Source organism: Halyomorpha halys, unplaced genomic scaffold (assembly GCF_000696795.3).
Source record: "Halyomorpha halys isolate HHAL.00 unplaced genomic scaffold, Hhal_1.1 Scaffold1432.1, whole genome shotgun sequence".
In the NCBI taxonomy this organism is placed as follows: domain Eukaryota; kingdom Metazoa; phylum Arthropoda; class Insecta; order Hemiptera; family Pentatomidae; genus Halyomorpha; species Halyomorpha halys.
In genome coordinates, this window is record NW_027109346.1 from 303,974 (window position 1) to 321,016 (window position 17,043).

At 29.4% G+C, this 17,043-nt stretch overlaps 1 protein-coding gene across 2 annotated transcripts in view; it reads left to right on the forward strand.

The window, feature by feature from the left end:
- chinmo (Chronologically inappropriate morphogenesis) overlaps nt 1-12,368 on the forward strand; it is a 31,521-nt gene extending 19,153 nt beyond the window's left edge. For both annotated transcript variants that reach the window (XM_067047537.1, XM_067047538.1), the window contains exon 7: nt 1,807-12,368. In XM_067047537.1, the coding sequence (XP_066903638.1) occupies nt 1,807-2,036 (230 nt within the window). In that variant the 3' untranslated portion in view covers nt 2,037-12,368. The remainder of the gene's footprint in view (nt 1-1,806) is intronic.
- Nucleotides 12,369-17,043: the final 4,675 nt, after the last annotated feature.

The following is a 17,043-nucleotide window of genomic DNA, read 5'->3' on the forward strand; positions in this document are numbered from 1 at the left end:
TAGTTATATGGAATTATGTTCCCTTACATAAAATTTCGGAAAAGAAGAAATTATATGTGGGTGTGTGTGTGTGTGTGCATGTTTGTGTATATATATTTTTTAAATATAAAATAACTTAGCTAATTAAATTGTGATGAAATTTACTAGTATATTAGTGATTCCAAAAAAAAAAAGTCAATTATAGTGATACCAAGTATTTCATCATAAAGGATGTCTTATCGACAATTTATTGTTCGTATTATATTCTTCTCAATTCTTTTTATAATATTCGTGAAAAAAAATTCATTTTCTTGAGTCAAATTTCTTTTTTGTGGTGTCAAACCCCTCAATTATCATTAAAACGGTGTGTAATGATATATCAGTTTTAGTTTATAACTATTCTTTTATGAACTTTTATCACTTTTTATTATTGTGACAGCCTATGAATTTATTGTAAGTATTTTTTGAATTCTCATTACCATTAATTGTATTCAGTTTGAGAAGATTAATGAAAAAAATATATTAAAAAATGTCAATTGTCCTTCAAATGGTTGACATCAATTTTTGTTATTACATTATTTTTATGTAAACAATGTCATTGTAATTTTAAGTTTTCTAATTTTATTTAAACTTCTCTTTCCGAAGGGCGATGTGTAAAACATGTTTTCTGTTTACATAAGGCCACGTATGCATGAAGAACAGTTTATTTTATTTGAAGGGACATGTAGATCAATGTTAAAACACTTTATCTTATACATGTAAGAATTTATGATTATGAGAGATAGTTGACGGTGGATGAGGTAGGAGGAGAAGATGGTTGCGGGTGCAGTCAAAGAGAAACACTAATAAGTTGGTGTAACCTATTTTATTGTACCAACGTTTCGGCTAGAGTTTCTAGCTTCTAGCTGTTAGCTTGAAAATCATGACTATTCCTGCCCACAGACTGATATATCCCATTAGGCATTTGATTTTCAAGCTAACAGCCCTGAAGAAGGCTAGAAACTCTAGCTGAAATGTTGGCACAATAAAATAGGTTACACCAACTTATTTGTGTTTCTCTTTGACTGAACCCCCAACCATCTTCTCCTCATAAGAATTTATGTTTCCGGCTTATTTTATTTATTAACAATTATAAATCCATTTTATTTATTAACAATTATAAATCCAATTCTGCCTTAGAATCGTTATCTAGTAGTAAAGGGAACTTCGAAATTTAAGTAAGAGAAGTTATTATTAATATTGTTTTATTCTTTTATTATTAACCTTATTCATTAACCTTTTAGTGACTGATAGGTGGGAGCGCTTTGGTGCCTGAGACCTGTGGCAGATTGTGGAATATGTTTTAGCTATATTCACATTTGTTTTTGATACTTCATATTAATTCAGCAGAGAATTAAATATTATTCAATTTATTTTGTTATAACTTTTGTTTGCTAGGTTTGCTAGGAGGCTCTGTTTAGGTGTTATAGGCCAAAAATTCCTGAAAGATCCACTAGAAATTGCCAGGGACAATAGGAACTGATAAATCAGTGAACTGGCTTCAAGTGCTTAACTGGTCAAACTGATATATCAGTCTGTGGGCGGGAATAGTCATGCTCAAAGGGATATATCAGTTTCTAGTCCCTAAAGGGTTGACATGAATAAATTGTAAAAATTCCAGTACCTCAAAATTTATTTCTGTGATTTTCATATTATCATAGTTCTAATTGGAAAATATGCCATGAAAAGAAAATTCATAAAATATATGTTTAATTAAATTAATTATCTTTGTATATTATTAATAAAATTGTTTTAATATCTGCTGTAAACATCTAAATTTGACTTTAGGTAAGAAGCTTCAGTGCCCATTCTGTGAGAGGTTGTACGGGTACGAGACAAATCTGCGTGCACATATACGGCAGCGACATCAGGGAATACGAGTCCCATGCCCATTCTGTTCGCGTACTTTCACACGGAACAACACCGTCCGGCGTCACATCGCTCGTGAACATAAAACTGAGCTATCGCTCAAAGCCTTCCAACCTCCACAACCTCAGGTACAAAATCACAACCAGTAGCAGCGATCACTTGACTGTCATCTATCGTTAGCAACTTATCAACCTCAACGCATATACCTCATTTGATCTTTTTATTTTATTATTTTATACGTAAATATATATATTATTGTTATTTTTTCTTACAAGAAAGTAATAATCGAGCATATAACAGTAGGTATAATAGTTTTAATAATATAAAGTTTATAACGAATAAAGGTGCTGAAAAAAAAGAAAAAGTTTTAGTGAGGAGATTTGAGAGTTATAATAATTTGTTTTACTTTGTTCAATGAAGATTTTTTGTTACTAAGCTATTGTACTTAGCTCATTGGAACATGCGAATTATTTATCAGTGACTAAGTAACATAGTTTCATTTTATAGAGTTGAATTCTTTTGAAGCCAACTTTCATGCCTATCTGTGATTTAATAGTTGTTGAAATATTTACATTTCATTCTGTTTACTAATGCGAACTTTTTCTTTTTTTCCACCACCATATATATGAAACAAATGGTTCATAAAAACAGTGTTGTAATTGTTTTTAAAACCGCATCTATAATTTTGATATATGACATTGTTATTAGCATAAGCATACTGAAATAGGTAAATTGAAGTATTTTATTTTTATTTTCCGGTGTTTACAAACAAAGCGCACATTACTGACTCCTAAGGATGTAGGTCTGATTGTGTTTGCTTTGTGGTTTTCATAACTATTACTTTCAGAAAAGTATTTTGACTTCATTGAATTATTTGACAGGCATTCTGTGGCTATTATATTATTATTTTGGAATTTGATTTCTTTCGCACATCATATTATTTTTCTCTTGGAGAACTAGTCAATCGAGTGCAACTATTTTAAAAATCTTTTATTATAACTTTGTAAAGCTTTTTTTTTTTAATTTTTTTTTTTTAATATTGAAGTGGCTGTAACACTCAGGAAATTTTGCTTTGGTTAGTATTATTACTAGCCTAAACCACTTTTAAAAAAGAGAAAAAGGAAAAAAAAAAATAAAAATCCATCACGAACTCGGTGCCAAATCAGATTTAAAATTTTTTAAATACAAACAGTTTTATATTATTTTTATGAAGTCTAAACTAAAGAATATTAACATTTAGAGTTTTAAAGATATTAAAGTTTTGCAAACGGTTTAAATAGACTGGACAGAGGATAAAGTTTTATTTTAGTTTTTATATTATAACTGAGGAAAAATAAAAGATATAATTAAATTGTCATGCGCTGTCCTTAAAAAATGATTAGAAGAAAGTGAAAATAAGAAAAGGTGTTTTAAACATATGCTGGTAAATATATGGTGTTATAATGGTTTAGCAATAAAAATTTGCCTTTGATTAAATGTGATATTATATAGGGAAAATTAAAAGGCAAATTTATGTATTTCTGTTATATAGTTGAGTACATTTTTATTTCTCTCACTTCTATAATTATACCAAAGAAGTAGTTTAAAAAACCTAAGGAGATATGTATTTTTCTGATGAGAGTTCTCCTTTAAGATGTGTTACTTCAGTTTTAAAATTTACTGCATATGTTGAACTTCTTTTTTCATTTTTTTAAGGATACATGTCAAGACTTTATAATAATAACAGTTGCTGCCTTTCTTTGACTGTAAAATTTATTTATCTATTAGAGAATATATTTTTTTGTTCTTTCATTTCTAAAAGTTTATTTAGCTTTATTTTGTTATAACTATCTTGGAAAAAATCAATTGAATTAATGCTCAAAAGTTTTATTCATTATTTTTAAGGGTCCAATTATCTTTTATTGGTTTTTCTTTTTATCATTGTGCTTTTCTGTTTTCTATAATTAAAAATATATATATTTGCCATTGCATTTTATATCATTAATTGTGTAAAAATTATAGTGATTTGAAATGGCAGCCTGTTATGTTAAAAAATGCACTATTATGTTTTAATTTTTTTTTAGCCACTCTGATCTACTTCTTTATTGATATTTTAATTTCTGCGAAACGGATAGAAAATACAAAAATCAGAGTATAAATTATAAATACTAAACCTCAGGTATATTAATGATCACCCTTATAAGGCTTAAAGTGAAAGTAGCCTGCGTTCAAGGGATTCGCTAACTCCTATTCCTAGTCAAAGCAGTTTTTATTATTTTTTTTTTAAGTTTAAACTTTATTATTAATTTCTCTTTAGGTTTTAAGCCGTTTATTCAGTATTTCATATTGTGTTCTTCAACAATTAATCCTCAGTACTCGGACCAGATCTGATCTACTATTTTTGTGATTTTTCCTAATATTCTTTTCATCACCTTAGAATTATTATTATGTAAATATATTCACAATGCATAGTAAACAAATTTTTTATCATAAAAATTTGTTTATACAGGAATCAACCTCAGGATATTATTAACATTTTTGTACAGATTTTTATTAATTAATTTTATATATATATAAAAGTATATATATAAATATATAGTAATAAATGTATTGTAGGAATAAAGATAAAGATTTATAATGCGTATGAAAACAAATGGAACGTAAACGAGCGGTTAGGATAAACGGTTTGTTGATGTAATGAAATATATTTTACCGTATTTTCCTTCTGCTGCTATTCTGCTGCAGTTCTGGTGAGTGCCCAGCTCTCACTGTTCATCTCAGGTAGTTATCACTGTACAAATCGGCGTTTTATAATAGTAATATATAGAGATTTTTATAATGGTATTTACTTTAATTGCATTATAGGAAAACAATCTATTTGTGGCTGTACCATTAATAATTTCATTATATTCCCATATAATTTAATAGTGATACTAATTATATTTAATAGAAGCAACATATACAACAATATCATATAAATATATATATATTTTTAATATATTTACATATAACTTTAATAATCTGTTTTAAGTTTTTATAGTTTTATATATTTAATATAAATAACATATAAATATCAGGAATATATCATAGACAATATTAAATAATGTACCGCTGTTTTACTGACCAATCAAAATTGAGATGTCAGTTTTCTCCATTAACCAAAACAAACTGTTAATGTCGTAACTATCCAGATGCTGTGTACAAGTGATTACATCTAAGCATAAGTAGTATAATGTTACAGTGAAGCTTATCTGTGATGTCATAATTGAATTTTATTCTTTATATTTAGTAACTGTACTTAATTGCTTTAAACTTCTTATCTCATTCATTGTTATAATTTGCCGCTCTACCTCTTTGTTTTTTGTTTTTAATAGTACAATGGCTTTCTTCTTATACCTCAATAAACTATGCTATTTTCTCCTAAGTGTAATCTAAATGTGATGATTGCCAGTTGTTCATTGTTATTTAGATAACAATATATATTATATAATTATAAATATAAATGCATATATACATATATATATTTAAACTTGTAAATAATAGCTAGGTATATTCAAACTAAATAAAGAAATAGATTGATTATTAGGAATGATATAACATAATCCGAGTGCAGTAATTGAAGGTTGTGTTATTATGGGTACAGCCACATGTTTTTAAAATTCCTTTATTGTAAATGTTATGTTGTTAATGCTAAAAGGTTTGCTAATATAGAAAAAACGGGTTCGTGTGGTATTTCTGTTGTCTGCACTGCTCTCATCTTTACATATATCCTTCATCATGTTTTCTTTATCTTTCCTAATTATTTCGATTTGTTGTTCCATATTCCATTTTCACTGTTAAAGAGATAAAGACCACATGGACAAGGATTCCACTGTTGTTTATTTTAGCCATTTTATCGGCCTGATATTCTGTCGATTAAAGCCCATATACAATTTTTTATCTCAGGTGGGGCTTTTAACTTCAGATTTCGGACATTGTTATTTTTGTTTAAACAGACTCCTCCATACTATTATATTTTTGTTGTGCATTAAATAATGTTAGTCTATATATTTATATGATAAATTGCAGTGCAATTAACTCAAGTGTCTTGATCATCTCTGCTGTGGCTTATTGATTGTAAGTGACTTGAACGTTTTATTAGAATAATCATTCTTCTACCACTTTGCTTATATTTTCCACTTTGCCAATATTTTTATAAGTAAACTCGATTGGGGAACAGCCGTCACTAAATTTTCTTTCGAGAACCATTTGAGGAAAGGTGATTTGATGAAAAGGTTAGATGCAATGATGAAGAAAAAAATTATTTACTACTAAACCTGCTTGGGCAGTAGGATTATCTCTTCATTTATTTATTTTTTCTTTTTGTATCTGGTTTATGTGTGTTTCTAACAATTAATATTTAAAGATATTTATTATCGAGTATTCAACATTTTCTATAAAAGATACAAAAAAAAATTAATAAAAAAACTTATGTTTTGATTAGATGTTACACTTACTGTTTGTTGTTCGGTGTTTAAAAAATTAATTAAAATTATTGTGTACAGTGGAAGAGGAACTCTTTTGTTGTCCGTAAGGCAGTTATTTTAAAATTTATGAAACCAGGGTATGTTTGGCATTTACGTAGGTAATAATATGTTTCATTTCACATTAGTCTGTATAAATGAGCGTGTGTGTTTTCACTATTTCAGCTTTTCCCTCTTATCCTTTGCTAACCGTATCGTATATATTTCATAATGTAATTTGTTTTCTGCTCTTGTTTCTTTTTTTAATAATGATTCAGATTGTAACTTGATTATGTTTGCATTAGCTCTTTCTGCCCAACCTGTTGATACTGTGTTGTGATTAGGTGCTCACTGCCAAATACATGCAAATAATACTTGCAACTCTTAGTACAAACTACCTAAATAAACAAAATAAGGTATACATTGGAATTTATCGATGTTTCTATCTTTCTCTTCTTAATTATAAAAATATACCTCTCTTTTTGAACTTATTCTATATGAAGTAGTATTTAGGTAAGACTTATGTGGCAGATTGACAAAATTACTTTGTTGTATCTGTAACATAATGCTATATATATATATTTATAAATAAATATATATAAGTATGTCTATTATGTGTAAGTGGTAATTGTTTTATGATAGGGTTCGCAACTTTTGTCCGTGTGTCCGCCTAAGGTGAATGAGCGGGTATTTACATTGATTACGGGTCAAGTTCGAATCAGATTTAAACTCATTAGTACAAAGATACCTACCTCATATTTTACAGGGAGATAAAGTGTATAGTTATAATATTATTGTGTGAATTTAGTTCTTTCAAGTTTTAATTATGTGGTGTGGATGTGTATTTGTTTTTGTTGAATGCAAGTTTTTATTTATAAAAAAATATACCCAAACACAATTGATTATTAAATATAAGGCTATTTTTGGCCTATCATATATATTACATTAAATAAAAATAGAAAAAAAAGGTGTTGGGTTTAAGGAATCTTTTAACTTTGTTATTATTTACCACATTAAAAAAAAATAGTCCAGCTCAGGTAATTTAGCCTACAAATTATTATAAAAAATAATGTTTTACAGATTTATTTGATTGGGTATAAATTTATTATATGTATATATATATTGAGTATATAGTTTTATATAACCGTTACTACCTCAAAAAAACAAAAAAAAAAACAAAAAAATATAGTTAAATAATATTAATTTACTAGTTTGATGGTGTAGCATTGTTAGTAGTAGTTATTTCATCCTTTTTAGAAATTCTTTCCCAATTTTGACATGTTAATAATAAATCTTGTGCTTATATGTGGAATATATTTGATGGGCCTTTGTGGAGTTCCTCTTCCATTTATGTCTTAAAGACGTTTGTATTCTTCTGTGAAATGCGGAAATGAGTTTTCTAAATTCTGGTTGGAATAAAATTACTCTTATCTGAGGTTACACTTTTGGAAGATTTTTGTGAATAAGAAAAAAAATTACAAGATAATTGTTTGACGATGTGTCATAAAAATGACTTTTACCAATGAAAATTGGGGACAAATTTTGAAAAAGGTCAGCTTCATGAGCAAATTGTGAGTTTAACTCAGTTAAATTGCAGGGTCTTTTCTCGGCCTTCATGATAAATTTAAGAAAGTTTGATAAAATATATTTTATGGAGATTTTGATTTTATTTTTAATTTTGGAATTGTTTGTTTCTTATGAGTATTATCCCTTGTAGAAATTTGGTGTTATTCCTATATGTAAGTTTGACAATGTATTTACTTGTTACTTGTATTCACTCGCTTGCATTTGAAAAGACGCACATTTTTTCATTTTGTAAATTTTACTAAGCTCACTTCTACCTCTTGTTGCATTTAATTTCAAAATATTATTTCGATTTGTGTTAATTATTTACTCTCCACAGCAGGTATTTTTGGAATATTTTTGCATATTTAAATAAATCGGTGTTGAAAATAAAAAAAACAACTTAGCAAAAATTCCATGTTTATATATGTATGACATATAGTACAAGGATTATTATTTGTATTAATAAGTGGTAAATAGAAGACATGTGGGAATTAATTGAAAGTTTAAAAGGATGTATGTGTATTTTATACTAGTTGTTTCTAGGATTGTTTGAAAGTAATTTGAAACCAATGGAAATTTAAAGTTGTCGTCTTTGGTTATCAAATTTCATTCAAACTCAGGAATAATGCCCTGTGAGAGGGCCTTGCTCAAACTTGATCAAAAAATCGGTCATTTTCCATACTGACCGTACTGTCTCCCGTCCATTTTCGAATCTACCTCCTTTAGTTCTTTATCCATCTTGTACTGCAAAGGCTTTGCCACATTTTTTCTTATTCTTAGTTATCTTTTTGTTTAGAGAAAGACAAAGGGTTTGAAATATCACCTGCGGACCATTTCTCTGTTTATGATTTTATCTTATTTAATTTTTAATTCTATGTTCTGTATTATTTTAAACATTAAAATTTATTTTCATGTTTATTTTGGGCGCACTCTAAAATTTCAATAGAGCTGTAATATGTTAAAAAAATGAAATACCTGGTTCTTTGGGTGTGAGGATTACACACTAAAATAATTTTATTGGAGAATGAAAACTATTATTAGCCATCATTTTATTATCTTACAAAGTACAAATATTATTCTAAAAGGAGATGTGTGAGTGATAGAATGATTGATGGTGTATTTTGACATCTGAAGAACAGTGTGCCCATAGATTATGTGTACTTAGTTTATATATTGTATATATATATTTTTTTTTTAATTTGAACTTAAAGTTCATCTTTATTTTTATTAAAGAGAAATCTAATATTTTACAAATATTAAAAATATTTGTAGCTATAAGTTTTTATTTAATTTGTATGGGCATTTTTTGTTCTGTATCAAATACCTCATATGTATATGAAATATATTGTTGTTTATTTTTTTTTTAGATGACCCTTTTTTTTTCTTGTTTAATATTTTGATTCTCATTGTCTTTGTTTTGGGATATATATTATAAGTAATAAGGTATTTTGGATTTTCATATTTGGTATTTAATCATTCGATGATAGTGAGCTTATTTGTTTGAAGGCAACAATTTGTACATGTCGATATAGAGCACTAGATGGTCTTAATGTATTGCACAGTATAGAGTATTAGACAGATTTGGGGTTAGGAAGAGGTGCAACTGTAAAATGTTTCAAAACTATTAACATTTATCGGCCCTATTAATTAAGTAATAAATTGGTCTTGTTTCATTAAATAAACCTATTATTCTTTATAGTCTAAAATTATAGCTTTCATATTAAGTGCTAACAAAAGCATAGTGACTTTTAAATTGATTTAATAGTACAAATGACTCTCCTTATAAATAATTCTACATTTTTCTTCAAATCGGAGATGCATTTCAATATTTGTTATTTTGAATTGATTTTCAAGTGATTCATTTGAAGTAGAGTTCATTTTTATGAGCTCAAGTCCAATATCCTGACAATCATTTTTTTTTATTTCTTTTTTTATAAATAATTTTTGCTCTAAATTTTGGAATTATTTTTTCAACTTTTGTTCACCTTCCTAACCTCAATGTGTTGATTGGATGTATCTTGGTAGCCTTTGTTTTTTTAACCTGTTTAGTTTTAACTTATGTTCAGCACGGGAGAAAATGTCAATTTGTGATTTTAAAAATCTTGTCATTTTCAAGAATAATTGGGATAAGGTTTTAAGTTTGTTGATAGCTGTTTATTAATTGTTATAAATCTGTGGTTTACTCCTTCTCGAGAGGTGAAAAAATAGAGCTTAACAGACTAACATGTGTTAATTTCAGTCGACGTATACTCTTTTTTCAGTAACTATTTGCTAAGTTGCCGAATTAATTGTTTGATTTATTGTGTAAAAGTTTTGTGTTCATTATTGAAAATAATTATGTACAAATATTGTAACTGATGCAGCAATATCCTGTTTGATTTGTGAATAGGATTTATATGTCTTATAAATCTTGCTCAATAACTTAAAATTAGGTAAAAAAATTAATGATAAAAGCATTTGTAACTGTATCCGTATTCGTTAATTATTGAATCCATAGTTATTTGAAGTTTATCGCATCTTGTCTATCCAATCTTTAAACAAATAATAGCTAAACAAGACCCTTTAGTGATAATGCTACATCGTGATGTTCATATTTAGTCATAAAATTTAGGTCATTGGAACTACTTTAAATAAATGAGAACAATTAATATTTAAGTAATTTTATTGATAATGCTTAACAAAATGTACCTGCTGACTATCATCCATTTGTTAAAAATGAATGGAATGAAATGTAGATAAATTAAATTATCCAAAAATAGCTTAAATTATATTTAAAAAAATAAATTGATTATAAATGGTTCATGGAACACAGTTTTGAATGTGATCCTTACCATGATTTTATGTTTTAGGAAAATTGTTCTAAATGTAATAAAAATTATATTAAATTTTAAATTTATGTCATATTCTAATGACCTGATATGTGATTGAAAATCTGAGACATTTAAAAAGGCGGTCATTTAGAGTGTTAAGTCTTATTTACTAGCTTAACCTGTAATACTCCTCCATATTATTTTTGGCTATTAGTTTTGGATAATTTATAATTTATTTTCTATCTTGTTGTTTTTTGTTAGTTTATTTCATTTTGTAGAGTGTTACGTGTTCATATAATGAACCCATTGCACTTAGTTGGAAATAGCTGCTGTTAAAAACGTTGAAGCTATTTTTCTAATGATGTATTTCTTGTTGTAATTAATCTCTGGAAGAGTATTTGTGTTGTTAAGGTAGTAAATACAAAAGAGACTATTTTAATACATGTGAAAATTCATCAATAAAAATACATTTTTGTGATATTTAAAAAAAAAAAAGATATATTATTCTGATTTTTAAAATATAGACAAATGATAATGGGGTTAAATGCAGCATGTACAAAAATTTTAGATAATAATTAGCAAAAATGGTAATGGAATGTATAAGTCTTGCTTATGAAGCAGGGATAGCTTTTAAGGAGACTAGATTAAGGGTAAATCTAACAAATTATAAAAAAAATAAATAGATTTTATAATATTTGTAAATTCACAGATTTGTGGAAGACTCGTTACAATTAGGGTTTGTTATGTGCTCCAAAGGAAGGAATAAGAACAAGTTTGAGTTGATGTGATGCATAACATGGCAGACCAATGTTTTGAGAATAAATCGTAACTTTTTAAATTAAAAAAGTTGGAAATATGATTAAAATTTTGATGTACACCTGATTATAATATATAAAAAAAAGTATACAAATTTAGTATAAAAAATTAGAAAATTCCAAAAAAAATAATAAATGTGTTATGTTCCCTTATGTCAAGCACATGTAGTTAATTGTAAAAATGTGAAATTAAATGTATTTTGGTATTATATATAAAAAAAAGAAAAGTTAAATCAGTGTTTTATGTGTACCAATTATCCAACTTATGATGGGAGATCTGTTTTTGTGCTCCCAAAATCTAACTGTATTGGTTGTCTCCATGTTGTGTAGATGCATACTGTACTTAGATGTTATATATATATTATAGTTTTTAAGGATGTAACATTAAATAAGAAGCAATTATTTGCTTGGTTAATGGTTTATAATAAAATTATATGTTTAGGATGTGTAGAAATTGTTGCCAATTTGTTACATTAAAAAAAAAAAAGTTATATTAAAAAGAAATTGTAATCCAAAATTCACTCACTTAATGTATGTAGTAGAATTTGATTGGTCCATGTTTTTTCTATGTGTAACTTGTTTTGTGAGTTAAAAAAGGAGTCACATTTGCAAGACAAACAGATTTTTCAATTGGCTCAGAAGTGGCGAAATATAGCCTTACCCTATTTTGCTGAATTAAAATGACACGAATATTTTTAGAAGGTACATCACAAAATAGTTTAGGGTAATAAAATAAATGAAAGGTTTGTTCTTGCATTAAATTTACATGGAACTTTAAAAGTACTAATAAAGTAAATTTGTTGCTTTTATCAGTGTTATTTTCAGTCTTCCTTATTCCTTTTAAAACAATGTATGCAAAAACAGAAGTTAGTTCTTAAATTGTTGGACAATTTTTTTCCTTTTGATTATAAATACTGTGGAACTTCTATCTATTGCATCCCAAGGATCCTAACAAAAAAAAAAATTAATATATCCTAATAAAAATAGAGTTTTGCTGTGGGTTATTTCCTGGCAAGCTGAAATTTGTAGTGATTTCACATTCAAATGGAGAAATTTGAAGTTCGTATTTGTATATCTAAAGGCTGTGAGCTTTAGATGTAGCATTAAAAAGAATTTGGAATATCTTGCCGGAAATTCAAGAAACATAGATCCCACAGCAAAATACAAATATAATAGGAAATAAATAGAAAAGTACTAAATCCTGCATCAATTGAATTCTGCTTATTAAAAATTCCTTTAATAATAAGCCAGATTGAATGAGTAAAAGAAAGTAATTATTTGAAAACATGAAATATGTATTTCTGTGTGCTAATTATCTGTTGAATGAATTAATTCTCATTATATAACTGTAGCAATACATTACTAGCTCAACTGTTTTTAAGAACATTTTGAGTAAGGAATTAAATCAGTATGCAAATGAGTTTAAATCAATCATAACATTTTAAAAGGAATCAATGTTCCCAAATTAATTAAATCTTTTTCAATTTCAAACATTATTCTTTGAGTTAGATATGTATATCCCTTAAAAATCAATGCCGTTTTTCAATTTCAGGCGCTTTTTAAATATTGCTCCTTCTTAAAGTCTCTCCTTCCCGTTTTAAGCTAATATTTCAAAAGTGATATAGGGCCCTCGCTCTCCAGGGGTTTAGCGGGACGGGTCCAGTAGGGAAGGGTTGCCTTTTTTTTAGTGTTATGATCTCCTCTTGTGAGATTGTGGCATGTCGTTCATCGACCAACCTACTCGCTATAATTGTCCGTTTGAAAAGACAGATAAGTAAGGCTTCCATGGAGGGCGGGAGTGGAGGGTTTGATGCCGTTTTTCTATTTCAGGCGCTTTTTAAATATTGCTCCATCTCAAAGTCTCTCCTTTCCGTTTTAAGCTAGTATTTCAAAAGCGATATAGGACCATCGCTCTCCGGGGGTTTAGCGGGGCGGGTCAGGCGGGGAAGAATAGCCTTTTTTTTTGTGTTATGATATCTTGTGATTTTTAAATTTTAAAATAATTTGTTAAAGGAGTAATTGAAAAATAGGATAACATTTTATGTTCTTAGAAGAAAAAGTACATATTTAATGAAATAGCAATTAAAAATCAATAATAAGAATAATTGGAAATATTATATTTGAGTAAATATTAAATTAACGGTTTTTGTTGGAACTTTTTTTTTTTTTACGTTTGCAGGAGAGCCTGTTTTAGTAGCTTTGGTGGTGGAGCCTCTACATTGGATGTTATTAAAAGTATCTCATGCATAGATCACTTCCAGCTCCAATCATTTTGTTCATCTGCAAATTCCAAAATGTTAATTTCTGGAAAGCCCTAAATGAGAGGAGAGATGCTTGGCTCTATCTTCATTAGACAGGAGAGAAAGAAGATTAAATTATCCCATAGTCAAATATTTTACAAAAAGTTTGTATTGCATCTGAGTGTGTTTAGGAGCTCTACCGGTATAGCTTGAATATTAGATGTTGAGCAAAAAGTAATCCTTGTCCGATTGCCTTTCACTCCCAATCTATATAATTCATTATCCACTCAAAATATTTCATGATTTGCTGTTTCTTCAGAAAGAAGGAGAAAAGTATGGTGAAATTGTGTACATCTTGTGGCATTTATATGATTTTGGAGGAAATGCAGTCTAAAGCACAAGAAAAGTATTATATTTTCTCCCACTCTGATTATATTGTCTATATTATAAAGTTTTAAGGCTAGAGTTGGTGTCATTATTTGATAAATCTGGCCAACCATCTAGTATTTTTTTAAAAATTTATTAATTATATACCAGATTGGCCATACATGGTTGATATAACCGTTACTTTTTTTTTTTTTAACAGTTGATTATGGGGAGGTATAGTCTCATACAAAAGACACCCCTAACTATGTACAACATTATAATAAAAAGAAAATTAGATAATATAATCAATGCTTCTTGATAAAAGAGGAAAATAAAATTAATAATGAAAAATAACAACACTCATAGACCTAACAAAACAAACAATTGTTCTCTAATGGTAAAAAAAAAAAATTAATTTAAAAAAAAAAGACGAGAGAAAAAAAATATTAGTAAAGTATTGAATTATTAGTAATATTGAATTTATGACAGAATGTCCTGCAGCAGCCTGGGCTTCAGTCTTCGGGTTGAGGTTGGATGCCCCAACTTGTAGGTCACTGTGGGTAAATGGGAGTGGAACTTGATAAACCGTTTTTTATATGTAATCCTCTATTGAGAACATATGTGATTCCCGATGCAATTGGCGATTTCTATGAATTTTAGGACTTTAGTTTGAAAAGATTGTAATTTTTTTATTTTTTTGTAAAGGATGCCGCACCCCAGACTTCACAGCCATACATCACCAGTGGCCTGAGAATTGTTTTAAATATAAGAACAGTTGTTTCTGGTTTTAATTTGGAATTTCTATTTAGAATAGGATATAGCATTGCTAACCTTGCGTAGGTTTGAGTTAGTTTAATTTTGATATGGTGATTCCAGGTAAGGCGATGATCTAGATGAATTCCCAGGTATCTTACTGTTTCACTGGCAGGATTCCATTTCACATTTTTACCTTTGAGGATTAGTTCCGGTGGTCCTGGTGGGTGTCGAAAAGTAAAAACTTTTGAATTACATTTTCAATGTTCAGACTCATCATCTATTTAGTGAAGTATTGTTCTAGATCATTAAGATGACTTTGCAAAGTGTTATTATTATGTCATCATGTTGAAAGAACACTGCTGTATTGTTAGCGAACATAGCTATGGAGGTGTGTGTGGACTGGATGATGAGAAGCTAGGCGGCTCTCCAGCCTGTAACCACTCTGCAGAAGGCCCTCGACAAGGCGTATTCAGTCAATTAGGAAGAAAGGAATGACCGTGCCAGGGGATGAGCCCTGGACACTGACGCAGGTAGAGGAGAAGGTCTAAATAAGAGGGTAGAGAGAGTCGGAGGTAGAGTATCAGTTCTAGTTGCCGAGATGAAGAGGACAGAGTAGAGCTGTGGAGAGATGGGATCAGCTACACTGGTTGCCGAGATGAAGTGGACGGACCAATATAGCCGTTTAGGAAAGGTGCCAGTTCTAGTTGCCGAGATAAAGCAGACGGACAAGAACTGCGGAGAGATGGGATCAGCTACACTAGTTGCCGTGATGAAGTGGCCGGACCAATATAGCCGTTAAGGAAAGGTGCCAGTTCTAGTTGCCGAGACGGACAAGAACTGGGGAGAGACAGGATCAGCTATACTAGTTGCCTAGATGGAGTGGACGGACTAGTATAGCCGTGAAGGGCAAGTTACAATCTTAGTTGCTGAGATGAAGTGGACAGACTAGAGCTGTGGAGAGATGGGATCAGCTACACTGGTTGCCGAGATGAAGTGGACAGACCAATATAGTCGTTAAGGAAAGGTGCCAGTTCTAGTTGCCGAGATAAAGCAGACGGACAAGAACTGGGGAGAGATGGGATCAGCTACACTGGTTGTCGTGATGAATTGGACGGACCAATATAGCCGTTAAGGAAAGGTGCCAGTTCTAGTTGCCGAGATGGACAAGAACTGGGGAGAGACATGATCAGCTATACTAGTTGCCTAGATGAAGTGGACGGACTAGTATAGCCGTGAAGGGCAAGTTACAATCTTAGTTGCTGAGATGAAGTGGACGGATTAAGATAGTTGGAGAGGAGAAGAGGATTGTAGGAGATAGGCCATTATTTTAGGTAAGCGTTAACAAAACACAACTCTTAAGATTATACGATTGGCAATGAACCGATCTATCTCAAGCAGAGTGTACGCCATCCGTGCAATGATTAGGCCTAGACAAGGGTGTGGATCAGTGTTCGAATAGCGGATTTAGAGCCCCTTATTTATAGGCTTAGTCCATGCAGCTGTAACCAAGAAGCGGTCTTAACTTGTCTGCTTGAGATAGTTTCGTGAGAGAGATGTGGAAGACCTCAGGGATCTAAAAGTAAGTAAACACCTTAATATCTGTGTTAGTACATTTTTGGTGAATTTTGTTGAAAATAATTATAGCTTGGTATAGAGAGAAGTATTACCAATACCATGCCAATGCATATTCTCAGTTTCCAATATTCAAAATACTTTAAAACCTGCACATTATCTTTCTGTACTGGTCTACTCGTATCTACTTTATACACACACACTTTTTTTCTCTTACATAGTAATTCTATGCAGGAGTTTTATTTAAAAAAGTATACATACTTCATGCCAAACTCCATACTTTATGTATGTAATGTAGTGTTAACATTGGAATGTGTTATAGTACTATACTAAAAATAAGATAACTGAAACAAAAAAAAAAAAAACAAAGAACAAATAAAGTATAAAATACAATAACTAAAATGATGCAATTAGAACATGTGGTTTGAGAAGGCAACTAATTATTTAATACAATAGATAACAAAGAAAGTATATGGATAATAAAAATGAATAAACATAAATACAGTGTGGGAATTAAATATTGAATTAGAACAAAACAAATAATTAACAA